Source organism: Alosa sapidissima, chromosome 5 (genome assembly GCF_018492685.1).
Source record: "Alosa sapidissima isolate fAloSap1 chromosome 5, fAloSap1.pri, whole genome shotgun sequence".
In the NCBI taxonomy this organism is placed as follows: Eukaryota; Metazoa; Chordata; class Actinopteri; order Clupeiformes; family Clupeidae; genus Alosa; species Alosa sapidissima.
This window is the reverse complement of record NC_055961.1, coordinates 18880832-18898267: the sequence shown is the minus strand read 5'-3', so window position 1 is coordinate 18898267 and position 17436 is coordinate 18880832. Positions and strand designations below refer to the sequence as shown.

The 17436-nt window shown below is 46.1% G+C and overlaps 1 protein-coding gene across 2 annotated transcripts in view; it reads left to right on the top strand.

Moving 5' to 3' along the window:
- Positions 1 to 2190: 2190 nt before the first annotated feature.
- The window catches only part of ksr1a (kinase suppressor of ras 1a), a 44187-nt gene continuing 28941 nt past the window's right edge, over positions 2191 to 17436 (top strand). For both annotated transcript variants that reach the window (XM_042091877.1, XM_042091876.1), the window contains exon 1: positions 2191 to 2646. In XM_042091877.1, the coding sequence (XP_041947811.1) occupies positions 2437 to 2646 (210 nt within the window). In that variant the 5' untranslated portion in view covers positions 2191 to 2436. The remainder of the gene's footprint in view (positions 2647 to 17436) is intronic.

Here is a 17436-nt window from a genome sequence, read left to right as displayed (position 1 = left end):
GGAGGATGTGTACTGTGAGAGTGACTCACATCTCAGATGGCAGAGGCATGTTTCTGAAAGAACATCACACCCTCAATGAGACCCTGCAAAATTGTGTGTGGCTCACTGGATGGTTGGTCACACACACTCACACACACACACACACACACACACACACACACACACATCTTATGAAGTGACAGTATGTGTGAGTGTGTGTATATGTGTGTGTGCGTGTGAGTGTGTGTGTGTGTATGTGTGTGTATGTGTGAGTGTGTGTGTGCGTTTGTGTGTGTGTGTGTGTGTGTGCGTGTGTGCGTGTGCGTGTGCGTGTATGTGTGTGTGTGTGTGTGCGTGTGTGTGTGTGCGTGTGTGTGTGTGTTTTCACATACTAATTTCAGTAACTCTTTTCTTGAACTCTGTATCATAACACTAATATGACCATTCAAAAAACATGCCATAGCAGATCATATAGGCCTACACTGTATACTGTTGTGACTTGGGTAAGACTCAGGTGGGGATCACATTAGCCAGCAGCACGTGGCGGCGGCAAGTGTAACGCAACACTCAGACCATAATAACTTCTATCTCGTTCCTAAGCAACACAAATGGTTTGCCTAAACTGATGATTGAATATGCTCGCGTTGCGCTTTGAAAGTTGAACCAAGTTCAACACTCAGCTTGTTCAACGCTAGCACTACGCCAGCACTGCCACCGTTCCGCTGCTGAACCATAGAGAACAATAGGAAACTTGCTGTGTCAGTCCCCGCCTTAAAGGGGTTAAGAGTAGAATTCGGTAGGATTCCAGTTGTCTTGACCACACCAAGGGAACTGCTCTGTTGACTTGTATTGTATCTGATACAGTGAGGTGTGGCCTGTGTCTAGCTGGTTATCACGCTAACTTTAGTGGATATCTGGACAACACAGAACACAGGTGTTTTGGACATTATGTCTTCACACTCTGTTGCTGGTTCTAGGTCATTTCAAAGTTTTAAACAAACAGAGAAGATAAATAGCCCCTATGTGTCACAAGACCGTCATGAGCATGTCATAAAGGGGTCATGACAGGTCCCTAGTAGTTCTTAGTTCTAATTCTAGTACTTCTTAGTTAATGATTGCCACGGTGCAGTGGTCTGACAGGGTCATGGTACCATTATCATTATAGTTATTGATATCTTTTGTATAGTTATATAGTTTACAATATATATTATTACTAAATTATAAATAGTTAATCGTTATGACTGCTCTCTTAGCTTTAGCTGCCATAAAACCCTGTCACAAACTATTAAGATGTCATGGTGTAACACTGTCAAGAACATTCCAGTTTGTGGACATGAGACTGACACTTGAGACATGAGTCTTTACGACAGGACATGAAATTTGCCAGAACGTGTTTATAATATTGACAAGTGAATATTTGGACATTTCAGAGTACATCCTGTTATTTTAAGGAATGTTCCATTAAATGAGTGAAGAATTGGTCTGTAAAAAATATATAAAATGTACAGAAAATAACTAGTATAGTAAAATAACTAGCATTTTTAGCCATTCAGGGTTTCAAATACTTTAATTTAGGTGCACGTGCTGGGACCATTTCTCAATGGCATATGCTGCAGGCTGCTCTGCATAATGCACCTGTATGTCACTGATGGTTTAGAGGTTGGCCACATGTGCCTGTGACCTATAGTGAACATAGGCTAATTGATATGTGGTTTTGATGTCAGAATTGTGCTAAATGTACGCTTTTTAAAAATAATTCGGATCAATTGGTTTAGCCTACTACTATTACCTAATTATAGACCAACTGTGAATAACTATGAATTTAAGATGCAACATTATTTTGTGGTATTCTGAACTTCACCATTTCAATTAGTAAAGAAAGAGTCTAGACCTAAACATAGGCTATCATTTTGTCTCAAGACAATGACCATAGCTCACCATGCAATCTCGTCCCGTGTATAATTGGTTGATTTGTGAAGGTCCCAGCACATTAGACTCATATAGACTCATATACAAATATAAACGTTTGACAACATGTTTTTATATACTCTTGATGTAAACGAACATCATGACACATCAGTACATAAACAACGCAGCTAACAATACATTGCGCAAGAACTACATATCCCAACATGCAGCGTTCCGTGATGTTTCTAACAGCTGACAGACGCTAAAACCCTATGTGAGAGCTGCCAGGAAAGAAGAGATAGGAGTCTCTCAGCAGAGTGAGCAATCCACACGACCCAACTGCGCTGTTAAATCAGCACCGTTGGAGTTGGGTTGCTTTGTACCAGATTATCTTTGATTTGCTCTCTCTGCTTTGCCTAATATTAATTTAGGTTATCGTCGTTTGGGCAAAGCTGCATTCTGCCGTGTTTGACTACAGTAGTCAGTGCATGTGCATTCTGTTATTTGCAGTTTATATCTACCCACACAAGACGTGCCTAATGCCGAGGAATGGATAGAGTGTCTGATAAAGGTGGAAAGATGGTCGAAAGTGATGAACAGTCGGAGAGGGATAGTAGCGGCGGCGCAGCGATGGCCGCGCTACACCAATGCGAACTCATCCAGAACATGATCGAAATCTCCATCTCCAGTTTACAAGGGCTCCGGACCAAATGCGCGGCGTCCAACGATCTCACCCAGCAAGAAATACGCACTTTAGAGGTAATTATAACGCAGAGAATGTTTAAAAATAGCAAGCCAAAATGCAGTGTCATGCAGGCGTTCGCTACAGTGATGGGCTGCAGGCTATCTCTCTCTCTCCCTGGTTGCTTTAAGGGTATCGCCTCATCCGTCTCTTCCTATTTTTGCAGTATACAGTTGTGTGGGTTGTGCTCCACGGTGGCATACAACGTACTGACAATAATATATGTAAATGTGAATTTATTTATATGGATCTCACACTGGACACCTATCCTATTGATGCTCAAAGGCTATAAATAGAAATACTAGCGTTTGATGAGGTTGTTATTTTGACCTCTTTCTCTACAGTAGGTGTAATATTTGGCAGTAACCCCCGGATATTTTGCAGCATTAGACTGCGTATTTTGAAATCTTTGTCCATCCCGTGGACGGCTATGCTGCAATCTGCGCGCTAATTGTCCCTGTTTTAGACCATTTTCAGTTTAAATCATCTGCATCAATGAACCAAAGTATTGTAGAAAAAGACAAATAAATAGTCCACACATCAACATATTGTGAGTGATTTTATTGGTTTTCTCGATTGGAGTTGCAAAAGCTATTGAAGTCCCCCACGCATTAAGGCCGAAGTGTCAATATGCGTACCCCGCCTTAAACGGCTAACAATCTGGTGCACCTGTAGAGATAATTTATGAGAAATCAATACAATCGTGTATCGGATGACGTGGTGGCCTGTGCAAACCATTCTGATGGACGAGTAGTTTGCGCATAGGGTGATGGCCCGCATTGAGGACCACCGCGATGGCAGAGGCAACGCGCTAGCCTATATAATTTGACATCAGCCAGCAACACGCTAGACTCACATTTAGCATGTCTGTCACAATTTATTTTTGTTTTTTGCTTTAAAGTGGAGTCCGTATGAAGTGTACTATTTAATGGAGACTTAAATGTTGCTGCTGGATATTTCATATGTTCTTAAATGTTATGGCATGGTTCTTGATAACCTATATCAAACAGTCTGTTCCATCTACGTCTAAATATGGCGATTAACCCTTGTCTGTATGTTCTGAGGGACATCTAGACCTCGGCGTTGTATAGCCTCCTAACCAATATAGCACATTTTGCATTTATTTTTAGATGTCAGAACAGGCTTTGTTTGCCGTATTAGGCAATCACGTCTTTTGTGTAATAATTGTGTTAGACTATGCACGCTTTCCAATTCTCATAGCTTGTGTCATAAATCGTGATAATCCAAATTGACCCGTCCAGATTGCACTTGTCACATACGAGTGTGAAGTGTAGGTAGGCTACTGGTAGCTTTGTTTTCTCCTCTTTGGTAAATTAATAGGTCGTTAACCATTTCCTGTTGGTTAGATGACCTCCATGTGCCATGGCCCAGTAACGTCAGTTTGTTGTTGTGCACCACTGTTGATATAAAACATGACTGATAAGGCGAAGGCTGATCGACTTGGTTGTAAAATATGCCTTTCATTGTCTGACATTGTGGTCTGCCAGCTGAGGTCTTTGTATGGGTTTCTCCTTGTTTTTTCCCCTTAACCCCCCCAGCAACCACACACATACACACACACACACAAACACACACACACCAATTACCCAATATTATCACAGAGTTATGTCCATTTTCCTCCATTTTACCTGTCATATTGCTGACAAACGTGGTAGCTAAAAAGGCCACATCTCAAATGGGATCTGACTGGAAAGGCTCAGGACAGATTCTCACCATGTCTGCTCTGGAGGGAGCTACACTATCTGAGGTGGTGTTTTCAATATGCTATTTTTCTCCAGCTGTGCTGGTGCTACTTATCTGGGGTTTATTGTGCAGAGTTGGTACTGCATACAGGCGTTCCATTGGTAAAATACATGAAATGTCTCCACCAGGTCTGTCGTTCTGTCCCATTGCAAGGAAGAATGTAATGCAATTATAAAAAAAGGTGTTTTACTCTAAACATCAGCATTTGACTGCAAAAAATAAAATAGAAGGAAAAATCCAGCGAAAAAACCCCACCACCACCACCAACAACAACAACAACAAAACGTTGTGGTTTCCAACACTCATGTGAGCAAGACATTTAGCACAGTCGAAATGTAATGGAATGTGTATTTCAACAAATCACTTCCGATAAATGCTTAGCTTGCAAAAGTAGGCTTGCGGGCAGCCAGGCAGGCAGTACTGTTCTGCTCTGCGCTACTCATCTCTGTGCTCACATGAGATGAGATGAGAGGAGAGTGCCGTCTGGCTGGCCAGTGGTGCTACCAGCAGTCTGCCGAGCCGAGCTGAGCCGGCCGCCGTGACTGAGGACCACTCAACACAGCAGAGTGGAACATGTCAATGGCCAATTGTCAATTTATATTACACGGCCACTAATGGCTCTTTAATATCCTGTGCCCGACAACAACAGCTGAAGTGGCTGTCAGCCTTACTGCTGCTGCTGCTGCTGGTGGTTGTGGTGGTGGTGGTTGGTTGTGGTGACGCCAGGCAGGCTCTTTCCTGTGTCGAGGCCCAGTATCGTGTGCGCCAGAGCCGCACGTGCACGCGCGCGTGTGTGTACTTCAGGCCAATCAAGAGCGGCTTGAACTCCTGTCGGCCTCTTTTCTCCCTGACGAGCCTTTATGACACCTCTTCATGGTTGTTTTTTTTTTATAGCGCGCGCTCTCCAAGCCGCTTCATTCTGTGCACGCTGGCTACTTCTACTGCTGCTGCTGCCCGTAACGGCCGGCCTGCATGGCCTGCCTGCATGGCCACCAGATAATGGAGCTCAGCTTGCTCCTCACTGCTCTCCAAGTGAAGTGCTGCAAGGTGGTGCTTCAGCTTTTCAAGCTAATCTGAGTCTAGTGTGAACCTCAAGACTAGCTCTCTCTCTCCCTCTCTCTCTTTCTCTCTTGCCTTTCTATTACATTTGTCCTCCACATCTCTCTCTCTCTCTCTCTGCTTCTTTTTCTTGTTCACCGGTCTATTGTCGCTGCGTTTCCTCGCTGTTCATTTCAAGCTGTTGCTGCTGAATTGGAGTTTTTCGCCCCCTCTCTTCATATTTCTCTCTTCGCCGCTTGTCCTTGAGCTCGGAGGGTTCTTTATGGAATGGAGTTGGGAAGAAAAAAACCCTCTCCGCTACAGATATCCGTTTTGACCTCGCTCTTAGAGATGTCAGCAACATGAAAAGAGATGCGGTAGTCTACCATGTAAAAGACTAGGCTCTGTATGGGTGCTCCTGTTCTTCATTCACTACCATTGTAATGTGCTGCATCCACTTCAAATGGTAACATTTTCTAATGCCAAAAGCACAAAAACCTGCCATGTAAATCTACACAATAAAGAACAAAAGGGTTTTATGTCTAAAATCCAGCGGTGTCACCCTGACCTAGTTTGGAGTGTTAAGTGTGATTGTAATTAATGTGATTGTGGTGTGTCCTTTTTTTTGCCTTGTATTGCAAATGAACTAAAGTCTTGCATACCCTCTGCCATCATCAGACATGGTTGTTGTTCTTGTCAGGTAACAGTTGTGGCCTGGGCAGGTAGTAAGTGTGTTGTCAATGCGTCTCTTCCATTGTGCCTCTGTGGTGGGGAGAGAAAGAGAGGGGGGGGATGGAGAGAGAGAGAGATGGAGAGAGAGGGGGGGGAGAGAGAGGGAGAGAGAGAGAGAGATGGAGAGAGAGGGAGAGAGAGGGGGGGGAGCGAGAGATGGAGAGAGTTTGCGGTCGTGTGGATGCTATTATGGCTGCGTCTATATTTAGCCGTCTTTCTTCCTACGCATTTACAGGGTTGGTTGTTAAATAAGAAAATCAAATGACGTGCGAGGAGGAGGCTGCACACGCTGAGAGAGACAGAGAAAGGGAGGGAGGGAGAGACAGAGAGAGGGAGGGAAAGAGAGAGGGGAGAGAGAGGAATGGAGAGAGAGGAAGAGACAGAGAGAGAGGGGGGAGGTTGGAGAGAGAGAGAGAGGGGGAGAGAGATAGACAGAGAGAGGTAGAGACAGAAGGAGAGGGAGGGAAAGGGGGGAGAGAGATATAGAATGAGGTAGACAGAGAGGGAGAGAGTGATAGAGAGAGATGGAGGGAGGGAGAGAGAGAATGGTGATGCAGACAGAAGGGGTGGGGAGAAGGCGAGGAGAGAGCCAGTCAGCTGGCTGTATCTGTCTGGTCTGGTTGCAAGGCACAGACAAGGGCCTGCACATACACACACAGCCATGTGCACACACACTGCACATACACACACAGTGCACATGCACACACACTGCACATACACACACACTGCACATACACACAGTGCACATGCACACACAGCTCTGTGCACACACACTGCACATACACACACAGTGCACATACACACACAGTGCACATGCACACACACTGCACATACACACACACTGCACATACACACAGTGCACATACACACACAGCTCTGTGCACACACACTGCACATACACACACAGTGCACATACACACACAGTGCACATACACACACACTGCACATACACACACAGTGCACATACACACACAGTGCAAATACACACACAGCCCCATGCACACACACTGCGCATACACACACAGTGCACATATACACACAGCTCCGTGCACAGACGGTGCACATACACACACACAGCTCCGTGCACACACACTGCACATACACGCACACAGCTCAGTACACACACAGCTTCATTTCATATAAAAGCCTTGGACTTGATGATCATGCTGTGCTCCCCCTACACACACACCTCCTCTATCCACACTCTCACCCCACCACACACACACACACACACACACACACACACACACACACACCTCCTCTACCCTCACCCTCACCCTACCACACACACACACATCTCCTCTACCCACACCACACACACAGACACACACACACACACACACACACACCTCCTCTACCCCCACCCTCACACACACACCTCCTTTACCCCCACCACACACACACACACACACACACACACACACACACACACACACACACATACACGCACATCCTCTACCCCACCACACACACACACCTCCTCTACCCCCACCCTCACACACCTCCTCTACCCCCACCCTCACACACCTCCTCTACCCCCACCCTCACACACACACCTCCTCTACCCCCACCACACACACACCTCCTCTACCCCCACCACACACACACCTCCTTTACCCCCACCACACACACACCTGGAGGTTAGAACATTGAGGGCCTCTCATGGAAGGTCTGGACTGATGATGAAGATTAGAACATTGAGGGCATCTCATGAAAGGTCTGGACTCTTTTTGAAATGGAATTGTGTGCATTGAATATGAGAGGTGGTGTGGTTCGTCATCACACTTGCACCATGCATCTAGTCGGAGAGGGAGAAGCCTGATGTGAATGGAATTGGATTTGTATTTCTCAGTGGATGCTGTTGCTGAAATTCAGAACATTTTGACTGTAGTCTGTGTCCATCACACGTTTTGTTATTTTACAGCATCACACACACAGTTCCAGAGAAGTCATATACTGTCAGTGTTCATAACTGAGGAAGAATAGAATGGTGTCTCTTTGACCTGTATGTCTGTCAGTTCAGGATGATGTGAGATGAGATGACATGACATGACTCTGCATGTCGTTGTAACTCAGAAGGGGAGCACAACGTAACGTAAGCGAGCTGCAGGATGTTGGATGCAGGGCTTGAATTCAGCTGTGGGTCCAGGTCTGAGCTCCTCTGCTATCCACACACACACACACACACACACACACACACACACACACACACACACACTCCTCCTCATGATCACTGAATATGTCTCTCAGGCCTTCCAGCCGGTGCACTAATCTGAGATCAGTGTTTGTGTGACTGTGTGTGTGTGTGTGTTTGTATGAGCTAGGGTTCTGTGATGTGTGTGTGTGTGTGTTTGAGTGGTTCTGTGTGTGTGTGTGTTTGTGTACAAGTGAGCGATTCTGTGTGTGTGTGTGTGTGTGTGTGTGTGTGTGTCTGTGTGTGTCTGTTTATGTGTGGCTGGATATCTGTGTGTGGGTGTAATCTGGTAATGTTCATGTCATCCTGCACTGAGGCTGTTTTCGTGAGGGAAGATGGGGCAGCAACCCACGCTGCTCAGCCCTGCCCAGCCCTGCCCAGAGCTCTGCTGCTCCACTGCATTAGTGAACAGGAACCTTGGGGCAGGAACTAGGGGACAGGAACCATGGGGCAAGAACCAAGGGGGCAAGAACCCTGGGGCAGAATGCCCGTTAGCATCTGCCCGTTACCCTGGAGACGACTGTGCTGGCGGATAGCACGTCTCTCAAAGACCTCCATTCTACAGTGAGCCTCTCCTCTGTGGAAAATAGAACATTTTGTAAATTAAATACATTTGTAATATTTTAATGTGATATGAGATATGATACAATAGAATATGATAAAATATTGCATCATATTGCGTGACATTTATCATATCATATAGGTTGCAAGTAAGTGGTACATTTTCTAGTCGTAAAGAGAAAGAATCTGCTTCTCCCTTTGACTTGTTAAAGAGACCAGTATGGCTCAGATGATTGGCTGATTACAGTGGGCCTCCAAACTGAATTGAGTTGAGTCCCCATTGAAGGGAGAACAGAGCTGCTGCTCCCATTTGCTTATTTATTACCATTAGCGTTAGCGATTCCTGTTGATAAATGAGGATGCTAATCCATCGCTCGCTCCAGGTGTGTGTAGTGTGTGTGTATGCCTGCCTGTCTGCCTGGGAGAGGGGTTAGTGGGCCATTGTGTGTTTGGCCTGCGTCATCGGTGCTCGTGCCAACCCCACAGAAAGGCCAGGCAGCAGACGGTAGCGGTAGCAAGAGCGCTAGTGGCGGCAGCAGCAGCAGCAGCAACGTGTGACTCAACTTTTCCATTCCCGCCTCGCGCCAGGACACCCTTACTCACCAGTACACGACACCTCCTGTGGCCACTCCAAACGCAGCACGCACAGGCTACAGGCCTCACTTGTTATTGTGTTTGTTTGTTTGTTTGTTTACAGGGGCATGACTGGCAAATTAGGAAAACCTAGGTTATTTACACACAGATGTGTGTTGTTTTACAGACACTACACTGCCCATGGTCAACCAGACCCTTTTGTTGCTGCTTTCCTGCAGCAACAAACACATTAGCATGAGGCTTAAAGTGTTGAGTGAATTATTGTCCTGGTTCCTTTTAGAATTCTACGCAAACGTTCTATAGTTTCAATGTTCTAAATACAGTCTATGGGGAAAATCTCTGAGGGTAATTGTCACATCATAGTGCGAAACTCTCAGTTCGCGAACATTCTAATCACATATTGTGACCGTGCTCCTCAACAGATTAAAGTGTTCAGGCACTGTGCCTGAATTCAGGCGTGAGCCGGTACGTTTAAGATTTGGAACCACAGTATGTATGACGTCCTCATAAATGTCGGATAACTTCAGGCACAGACATTTTCATTGTTTTAAGCCCTGAATGGTTCTGGTAGTGTCTCAGCATTCTCATGGGTAGTGCACAGGTGTTCTGAGATAAGGAAAAGGGTTTGTGTTTGTATGCAGTGTAACATTAGCCTGCATGCAACACCACACTATACATCATACAGGCTCTGAAAATATTCACAATAATAATAAATATAACATGTAAATAATATAAATGTAATAAATCAAGTATACCCCATCTCTCTCACCTCCTGTCAGTCTTTAACTGTCCTATCATAATAAAGTCAAAAATGCCCAAAAAATATACAAATTTGATTCTGTATTTGACATAGATGGCAAACCATGGGAATGGGCGCTTTAGGCCAGAGGTGAGAATAGAAATGACCGAGAGAAATGCTAATTATATTGGGGAAGAGGGACAGAGCTAAGGAAAGTCCTGGATAATGTTATGAGCAGAGATGCTTGATTTATTGGGTGGGGGCTAATCTTTTTTTATACGGAATCCCAGGAGTACAAACTTTGAGAGACAGAAATATTTTTAAAATAGTAAAGTCATTGAGAGCCACATTGTGTTTCATAGTTTGTGCAAAACAGGTAAATTTGAGCACAACCGTCTGTAAGTTCTTTTTCAACGTGGACGCGTTTCCATGGCAGTCACACACACATACACACACACCCTGGCCCCTTTCTGGTCTTTGAGAGTCACCATAACAAACAGATCTAGCGTACTAATAAACTCAGGGCAGTTGCAGCCCCGCCCCACCCCCCCAGACCTCAGGCTCACTTCCCTAGCAGGTGGATCATTCTCAATCTAAATGAACTTGTATCATTAGAATGTCCTGAGGGTTAAGCTGGTGTGCATCTGTCCTTCCCTGATATTCTAGTTCATGTGGTGTGTGGACAGTGGACAGAGGCAGATTGACGTGAATGTTTTGAGGATAATGTTTCACCAGGACGTGTCGTGTGTGTGTGTGTTTTGCTGTGGCTTGAACATGACTGATATTATTGTTTGGTGTTTTTGGTGCGAGCACGTCCTCCTATCTCGGTTCTGTTAGTGGGAAAATCCCACTTCCTTTAAAAAAAAAAGAAGGAAAAAAAACGCTCTGGCGACCCAGGAGTGAGGTTGCCAAGCAACCTGACGTCACACTTGCACCAGTGTATTGTTCTCAGTGCAGCGTCTGTGATTCTGTCTACCTGGTGTGTGTGTGTGTGTGTGTGTGTGTGTGTGCGTGTGTGCGTGTGCGTGTGCATGTGCGTGTGCGTGCATGCGCGTGTGCTTGTGTGTGTGCGTGCGTGTGTGTGCGCAAGCATATTGATTTGTGTGTGTATTGTGTGAATATGTCTGCATGTGATTCACAGTATGTCTGCCAAGTGTGTATCTGTGTGTATGAGTATACATAAGATTTACAGCTTGCCTGCTTGGGCTGTGTTTATGTGTGTGTGTATGTGTCTGTGTGTATGTTTGTGTGTGTGTGTGTGTGTGTGTGTGTGTGTGTGTGTGTGTGTGTGTGTGTGTGTGTGTGTGTGTGCATGCGTGCATGCATGTGTCTAGATGTGATTCACAGCAGGAGTACCATAGCTGTGAATACGCTGTAGTTTAATAGTATATCTCATGCTCAACCTAGCCAGATCAGGAAAGAGGAAGGAAGGAGGCTTCTTTGAACCCTCACTTGAGCCGAAACAGTGAAAAAGTGTTAAAAAAAGCTATTTTATATGGATTCATTTAGCCTTTTTTTTTTTTTTAAAACAACATACAAAAAACAATGCACTGCAGTGGCATCAGTGAGTTCCCTCTGTAGGACTTTGAAAATGTCTCTGTAACTCTGTAAGACATAAGTGGCATTGTGCTGTGCAAGCTGAGTTATGGGGGGGGGGGGTGCAGCAGGGTCTTTATCTACAATAGAATGTCATGAGTGCAGAGAGTTCTCATCGGTGCAGTGGATTGAGTCCAGAAATGACCAGTTTTTACGTCCAAAGTTTTTAACAGGATGTTCCCTGAAAGTTCTTAGTTGAGGACCAATTTATCACAATGACTCTTCTGATTGCCTTTTCACTTCTGAACAGGGTGGAATGCAAGACATGTTGGGCTCTTAGAAAATCCAACCTGTCTGTGTCTGTGGAGTCTATGCATGTTCCAGGGCCCCTCTCCCACCCTTTGCGTACCTCTAGATCTGAGCACCATAATAAGACTCCCAAGAGAGGCACCCTGTAACTCCATGCATAATCCGAGCCACTTGGCCCTCCCTGCTCTGTTGCGTTCACGTTGTGTCATATTTTCGTTCCGCATGTCCATGCCAGTGGAGCCCAGCGGAACACAATCACAGCCTCTGTGGTCGGCGTCAGCCACTGGAGTCGCCCCAAAATCAATGCCAGCAGAAGGGCCCCATGCGGCTGCAGAAACAGCTAATGGTTACGAAACAGGAAGTAGCAGACAGGCCCCCCTTTTGAAGTTGCGCAGCACGATTAAGAACTTTAAAAACATTTCCCCTTTTCTTTGGTTCTTGATCAGTGTCAAGTCCATCTAGGCATGCGTCTCGTTTCAGAGTTCATGTTTTCTGTCCTTTACAAAGTTCTCTCAAGACTTTGATCAGTTCTGTACTGTGTTAAAGCCAATCCTTAACAAATGGTACCTATTTGGTAAGTTCCTTTAGACTACAAAAATGCTCTGGAAGGTCCCTTCATCTCCAAACTGGATTTCTCAGTAAGTTGAAGATGTTATCAGAGAAGAATTAAGAAAGAGATCTTAAAGTTGCTCTCTTTAAAATTCCACAACAAAAACAAAAACACAAACATATTTGTAATGTCATAGTCAGTTGATATGATGGGTGATGGCAGTCGACAACATCATCTCTAAACCACAGAAAATACCATAAAATACAACCACGACTGTACTGTAGATGGATGCTTTCTTGTTGTGATTGTGGCATATAGCAGAAAATATAGGTCCTGGTGTTTGTGTTGTGGGTCAACTGCAGCTGTTTTGAAAGAGTTTTTAAAAGTCAATAGACAGGGTTCAGGAACCCGACTTTATCAGTTCACCTTGCCCTCTGCACAGTCCCCAGGCTGCTGGGGACGGCCTCTCATTGGTTCATGGAGAAGGTCAGATGGGTCCAGCGGATATAAAGGTCGAGCAAAGACCGAAAAAAGTCTGATTGGTTAAGCAGACCTTATCAGTGGAGGACAAAAAGAGGATTTCCTCTAAACAGATTGAGACAGACAAACAGAGAATTATGATGAAACAAGGAAAATGATTTGGGCTCAAATGCTCTGTCATACGAAGACAAGGTCGTATTACAACACATGATGTGCTGAATGTAGCCTAGCAACAATGTTGATCACTGGAACATGTGAAAGATGCACTTCGCTGACATACAGTAAACAAACTATCTCTTCCACTGGCCTGAAAGCAGTACTGGCTGAATCTGCAGACATCTAGAGCGTGCCTGTTGTGTGTGCAATTAGCATGTAGCTCGTGGCCGTTTGTTTCATGTAAAGGCAGTGGAAACGCGTGGCATAGCGTGCCATAAGGTGTCCGGGAGCTAATGTGATGCTAATGCTGCTAACGGCTAGTAGTGCCCGGGTGCAGTGCCCTTGCCGCCCACTTGATTGACCCCTGCACTTGCTGCAGAACCCTCCTCTCCATCTACCTCTCTCTCTCTCCCTCTCCTCTCTCTCTCTCTCTCTCCCTCTCTCTCCCTCTCCTAATCTCTCTCTCTCTCGCTCTTCAACTACCTCTCTCTCTCTCTCTCTCTCTCTCTCTCTCTCTTCTTCTCCTTCTCTCTTCTTCCAGTGCCTTTGAGTCCATGAGAGCCTTTGCTGCCTGGCAGGCTCAGGGCCTTTGTTGAGCTGCTGCCACAGACGCAAGACCAGTGCAAAAAAAAATGTGTGAATATGATTATCTAAACTGAGGTTTGTTTCATATACTGTATTAAAATGAAAAAATAATAGTCAAGACATTTCAGTCAAACACAGCAGCCAAATACAAAATAAAAATACATTTTTATAGACTTTACAGATTTTATAGAGTTATATCTGATTGTTTTCATGGAGCTGTAGCCTTGCTGAGGTAAGACAATACCGAAATAAAAGTGCTTAAGAAACTCTTGGCCTTTTCTCATATAGCCTACCCTACAAGAATAAAATAGGCCTACAAATCAATGAACTCTCTGGGCTTATTTTGTTCCAACAGTAGACCTAATGCAGAAACCTATAATGCCACACGTCTGAGTGAATATGAACAAAATCATTGGCTAATAATTTGTGCATCGCTTTAGCAGCAAGGGCCAAATTATTATTTAACATTAAGGAAATCCCTTCATCAAAGGTAAGGCTTTGATGAAGGCTACAGACTATCGTTGCTGTTTAGGAATGCTATAAGTGTTTAATTTCGCGCTGGATTTCGAAAAACAAAAGCCGACCGAGTTGTCACATGCTTAAGTTGCTACATGCTTAAGTTGCAGTAGATGTATGGGTAATGAGGTCATTTGACAACTTTGAGCAGTGAATGTAACCAAAAACGAACTGCAGTACCCACAATTCCGTACCACGTATAATTTTAAAACCGGAAGTGGGATGAACGCGCTGCTTGGAACATAATTGACAGTCTGAGCGAGCAGAAAAGGTTGTTAACCGATTCATAACAAGTAAATCGATATAACGACCGGTTCGTTTTTTTTCCGATACGGTGCTTCACGTATCGATGTAGCCGTATCTTACACGTTAAAAACGGATACCGATATGAATCGGTTAATCTTTACACCCCTAGTGTGTGTGTATTAGTGTGTGAGTATGTGAGTGTATTATTGTGAGTGTATTATTGTGTGTGTGTGTAAATTACTGTGTGTGTGTGTGAGCTGAGGACAGTGCTTGGGTGACTCTTCTGGTGGCTCCAGTGATCCGCCGGGCTCTTGGCGGCTCCTCTCAGGGTCGTCTCTCTCTTCAGCCCATTGTACCGCAGCATAATGGACGCTCAGGAGTTGGAGAGGCCCTCAGAAGGACATTGCATACAAACCTCCGACAGCCACTAACAGTCAGCCCACATGTGGCCCCGCTCTGGCCCAGCTCCGGGCCCACACACATCCGCACCTGCGTTCGCGATGACTGAAGTGCTTTAACAGGCCGAGGCTCCGTTGTGAGAGGTGTAAAGGAATCCTGCACTGGTGATGAAGCTGAATGGCTCCAAGGCCGCGAGCGAGCACGAGAGAATGAGAGAGGGAGAGAATGAGAAAATGAGAGGCCCTTTAGCTCAGTCTGTGTGCTCTTGAGAGAGCCTCTTCACCTGGAGGAGAGCGCTAACAGCAGCCAGGCACTGTGGTGCACTACGCTACACTGTGCTGTGGTGCACACTACGCTACGCTGTGCTGTGGTGCGCTATGCTACACTGTGCTGTGGTGCGCTACGCTGTGCTGTGGTGCACTACGCTACACTGTGCTGTGGTGCGCACTACGCTACGCTGTGCTGTGGTTCGCTACGCTGTGCTGTGGTGCGCTACGCTGTGCTGTGGTGCGCTACTCTACGCTGTGCTGCGGTGCGCTGAGCTGTGCTGTGGTGCGCTAAGCTACGCTGTGCTGTGGTGTGGTGTGGTGCACTACGCTACGCTGTGGTGCGCTACGCTACGCTGTGGTGTGGTGCGCAACACTTCGCTGTGCTGTGCTGTGGTGCGCTACGCTGCGCTGTGGTACGCTACGCTGCTCGTCTGCAGGTGATAGACTGCCGGGGCAAATACCAGAGTAGGGTGAGAGGTGAGAGGCACTTCATTAGACACACTTAGACCCAGAGGAGGAAAACATCTCTCTCTCTCTTGCTCTCTCTCTCTCTCTCTCTCTCTCTCTATTTCTATCTGTTTTATTATGTGTCTATCCATATATCTATCTATTGAACTTGCTTTCAGAATGCAGGGGGGTAGTTTGTTTGATGACAGTGTGTGTATGTTCAGAGGAGGAGGGCGGAGGTGCTCGTGTGTTACCCTATAATCCCCTCTGTGAGTGTTTGGGTGGGGGTGACGGTGCTAACAGAGGGTATGGGTGGTGTCTCCCCCCTGTGGGAAGGGTAGAAGTGCTAGTTTTTTGGGTGCTGTTTTTTTCCACCTCTGCAAGTGTTTGGGTGGGGGTTGTGGAGGTGGCGCTCTTTCCCCTCTGTGAGTGGTTGGGTGGAGGTAGTGACACAGGTTCTGGGTGGTGCCCCCCCTGCGCCCCCCAGAGAGAACGCCTACTGACAACATCACCCGCCCTTGTTACTGTGGCGACTAGTGCAGGATGGGCAGAGAATAGAGAATAGAGAGAGAGAGAGAGAGAAAGAGGGAGAGAGGGAGAGAGAGAGAGAGAGAGAGAGAGAGAGAAAGAGGGGGATACCAAAGTAGAGGGAGGAAGAGAAAGAAGGGGAATTGGAGGGAGAGGGTGAGTGGAGGCAGAAAAAGGGAGAGAGAGAGAGAGAAACGAATGGAGAGAGACATAAAAGAAGAGAGAAAAAAAAAGAGCACAAGATATAGAGAGGGCTATGGTGGGAGAGGTAGAGAAAGAGGAGGGAGGGATGCAGGGAGAGAGTATGGAGGTGTGAAAAGGATGACTGGCTTTATGGTCGACAGCCTCATGGTAACGGTGCTGGACGTGCGTCAGCGGCCTGCCTGCCTCGGCCTCGTTTGAAAGGAGCCATCTCAGCGGGGGCCGAAGGGGAGGGGAGGGGCCGGGGGGGGGGGGGGGGGGGGGGGGGGGTTCACCTGCCCGACTGGTACCAGACCATTCTGCGTCAGCACACTCACACAGTAATGCACACACAATAATACACTTAGACACACACACACACACTCACACCAATACATGCACATACACACATAACCCAGGCGTCCACACGCAAACGCTGTCGTCAACATGAAAGGGAAGAAGGGAGAGAAAGAATGGGAGAAAATGAAGAGAGAATGAAGGAGATAAAGAACCAGCCCAGTCCTGCGATCCAGAGCAGTCGGAGGCGGCTCAGCTGAGCGCCCGGCTCAAGCTGCTTGGGTCAACACACACACACCAGGGCTGGAAAATTCATATCGGATCATCCAGCCATGTTTGTTTGGAGTGGATCTGGGTGCAGCTCTTCAGAACATTCCCTTCATTTGTTTATTATTGAAAACAAAAAAGATCTGAATACGTTCTGCTCACACACACACACACACACACACAAGGTCTTGGTCCCATGGACCTGACTTAGGAGCCAAAAAGCTGGTTGAATCTGGTTAAATAAATGCAAGTGTGCATGTTTTTGAACATTTCATCAGAACTATGTTCGTGTTTGATATGTGTGTTTGCTGGAAGTGGCTCTGTAAGACCTGTGTGTGTGTGTGTGTGTGAGTGTGTGGAGGGTAGATGAGGTGTTTGTTGGGCACGTAGACCCAGCCACTGTCTGTTAGCCTCGCTGTG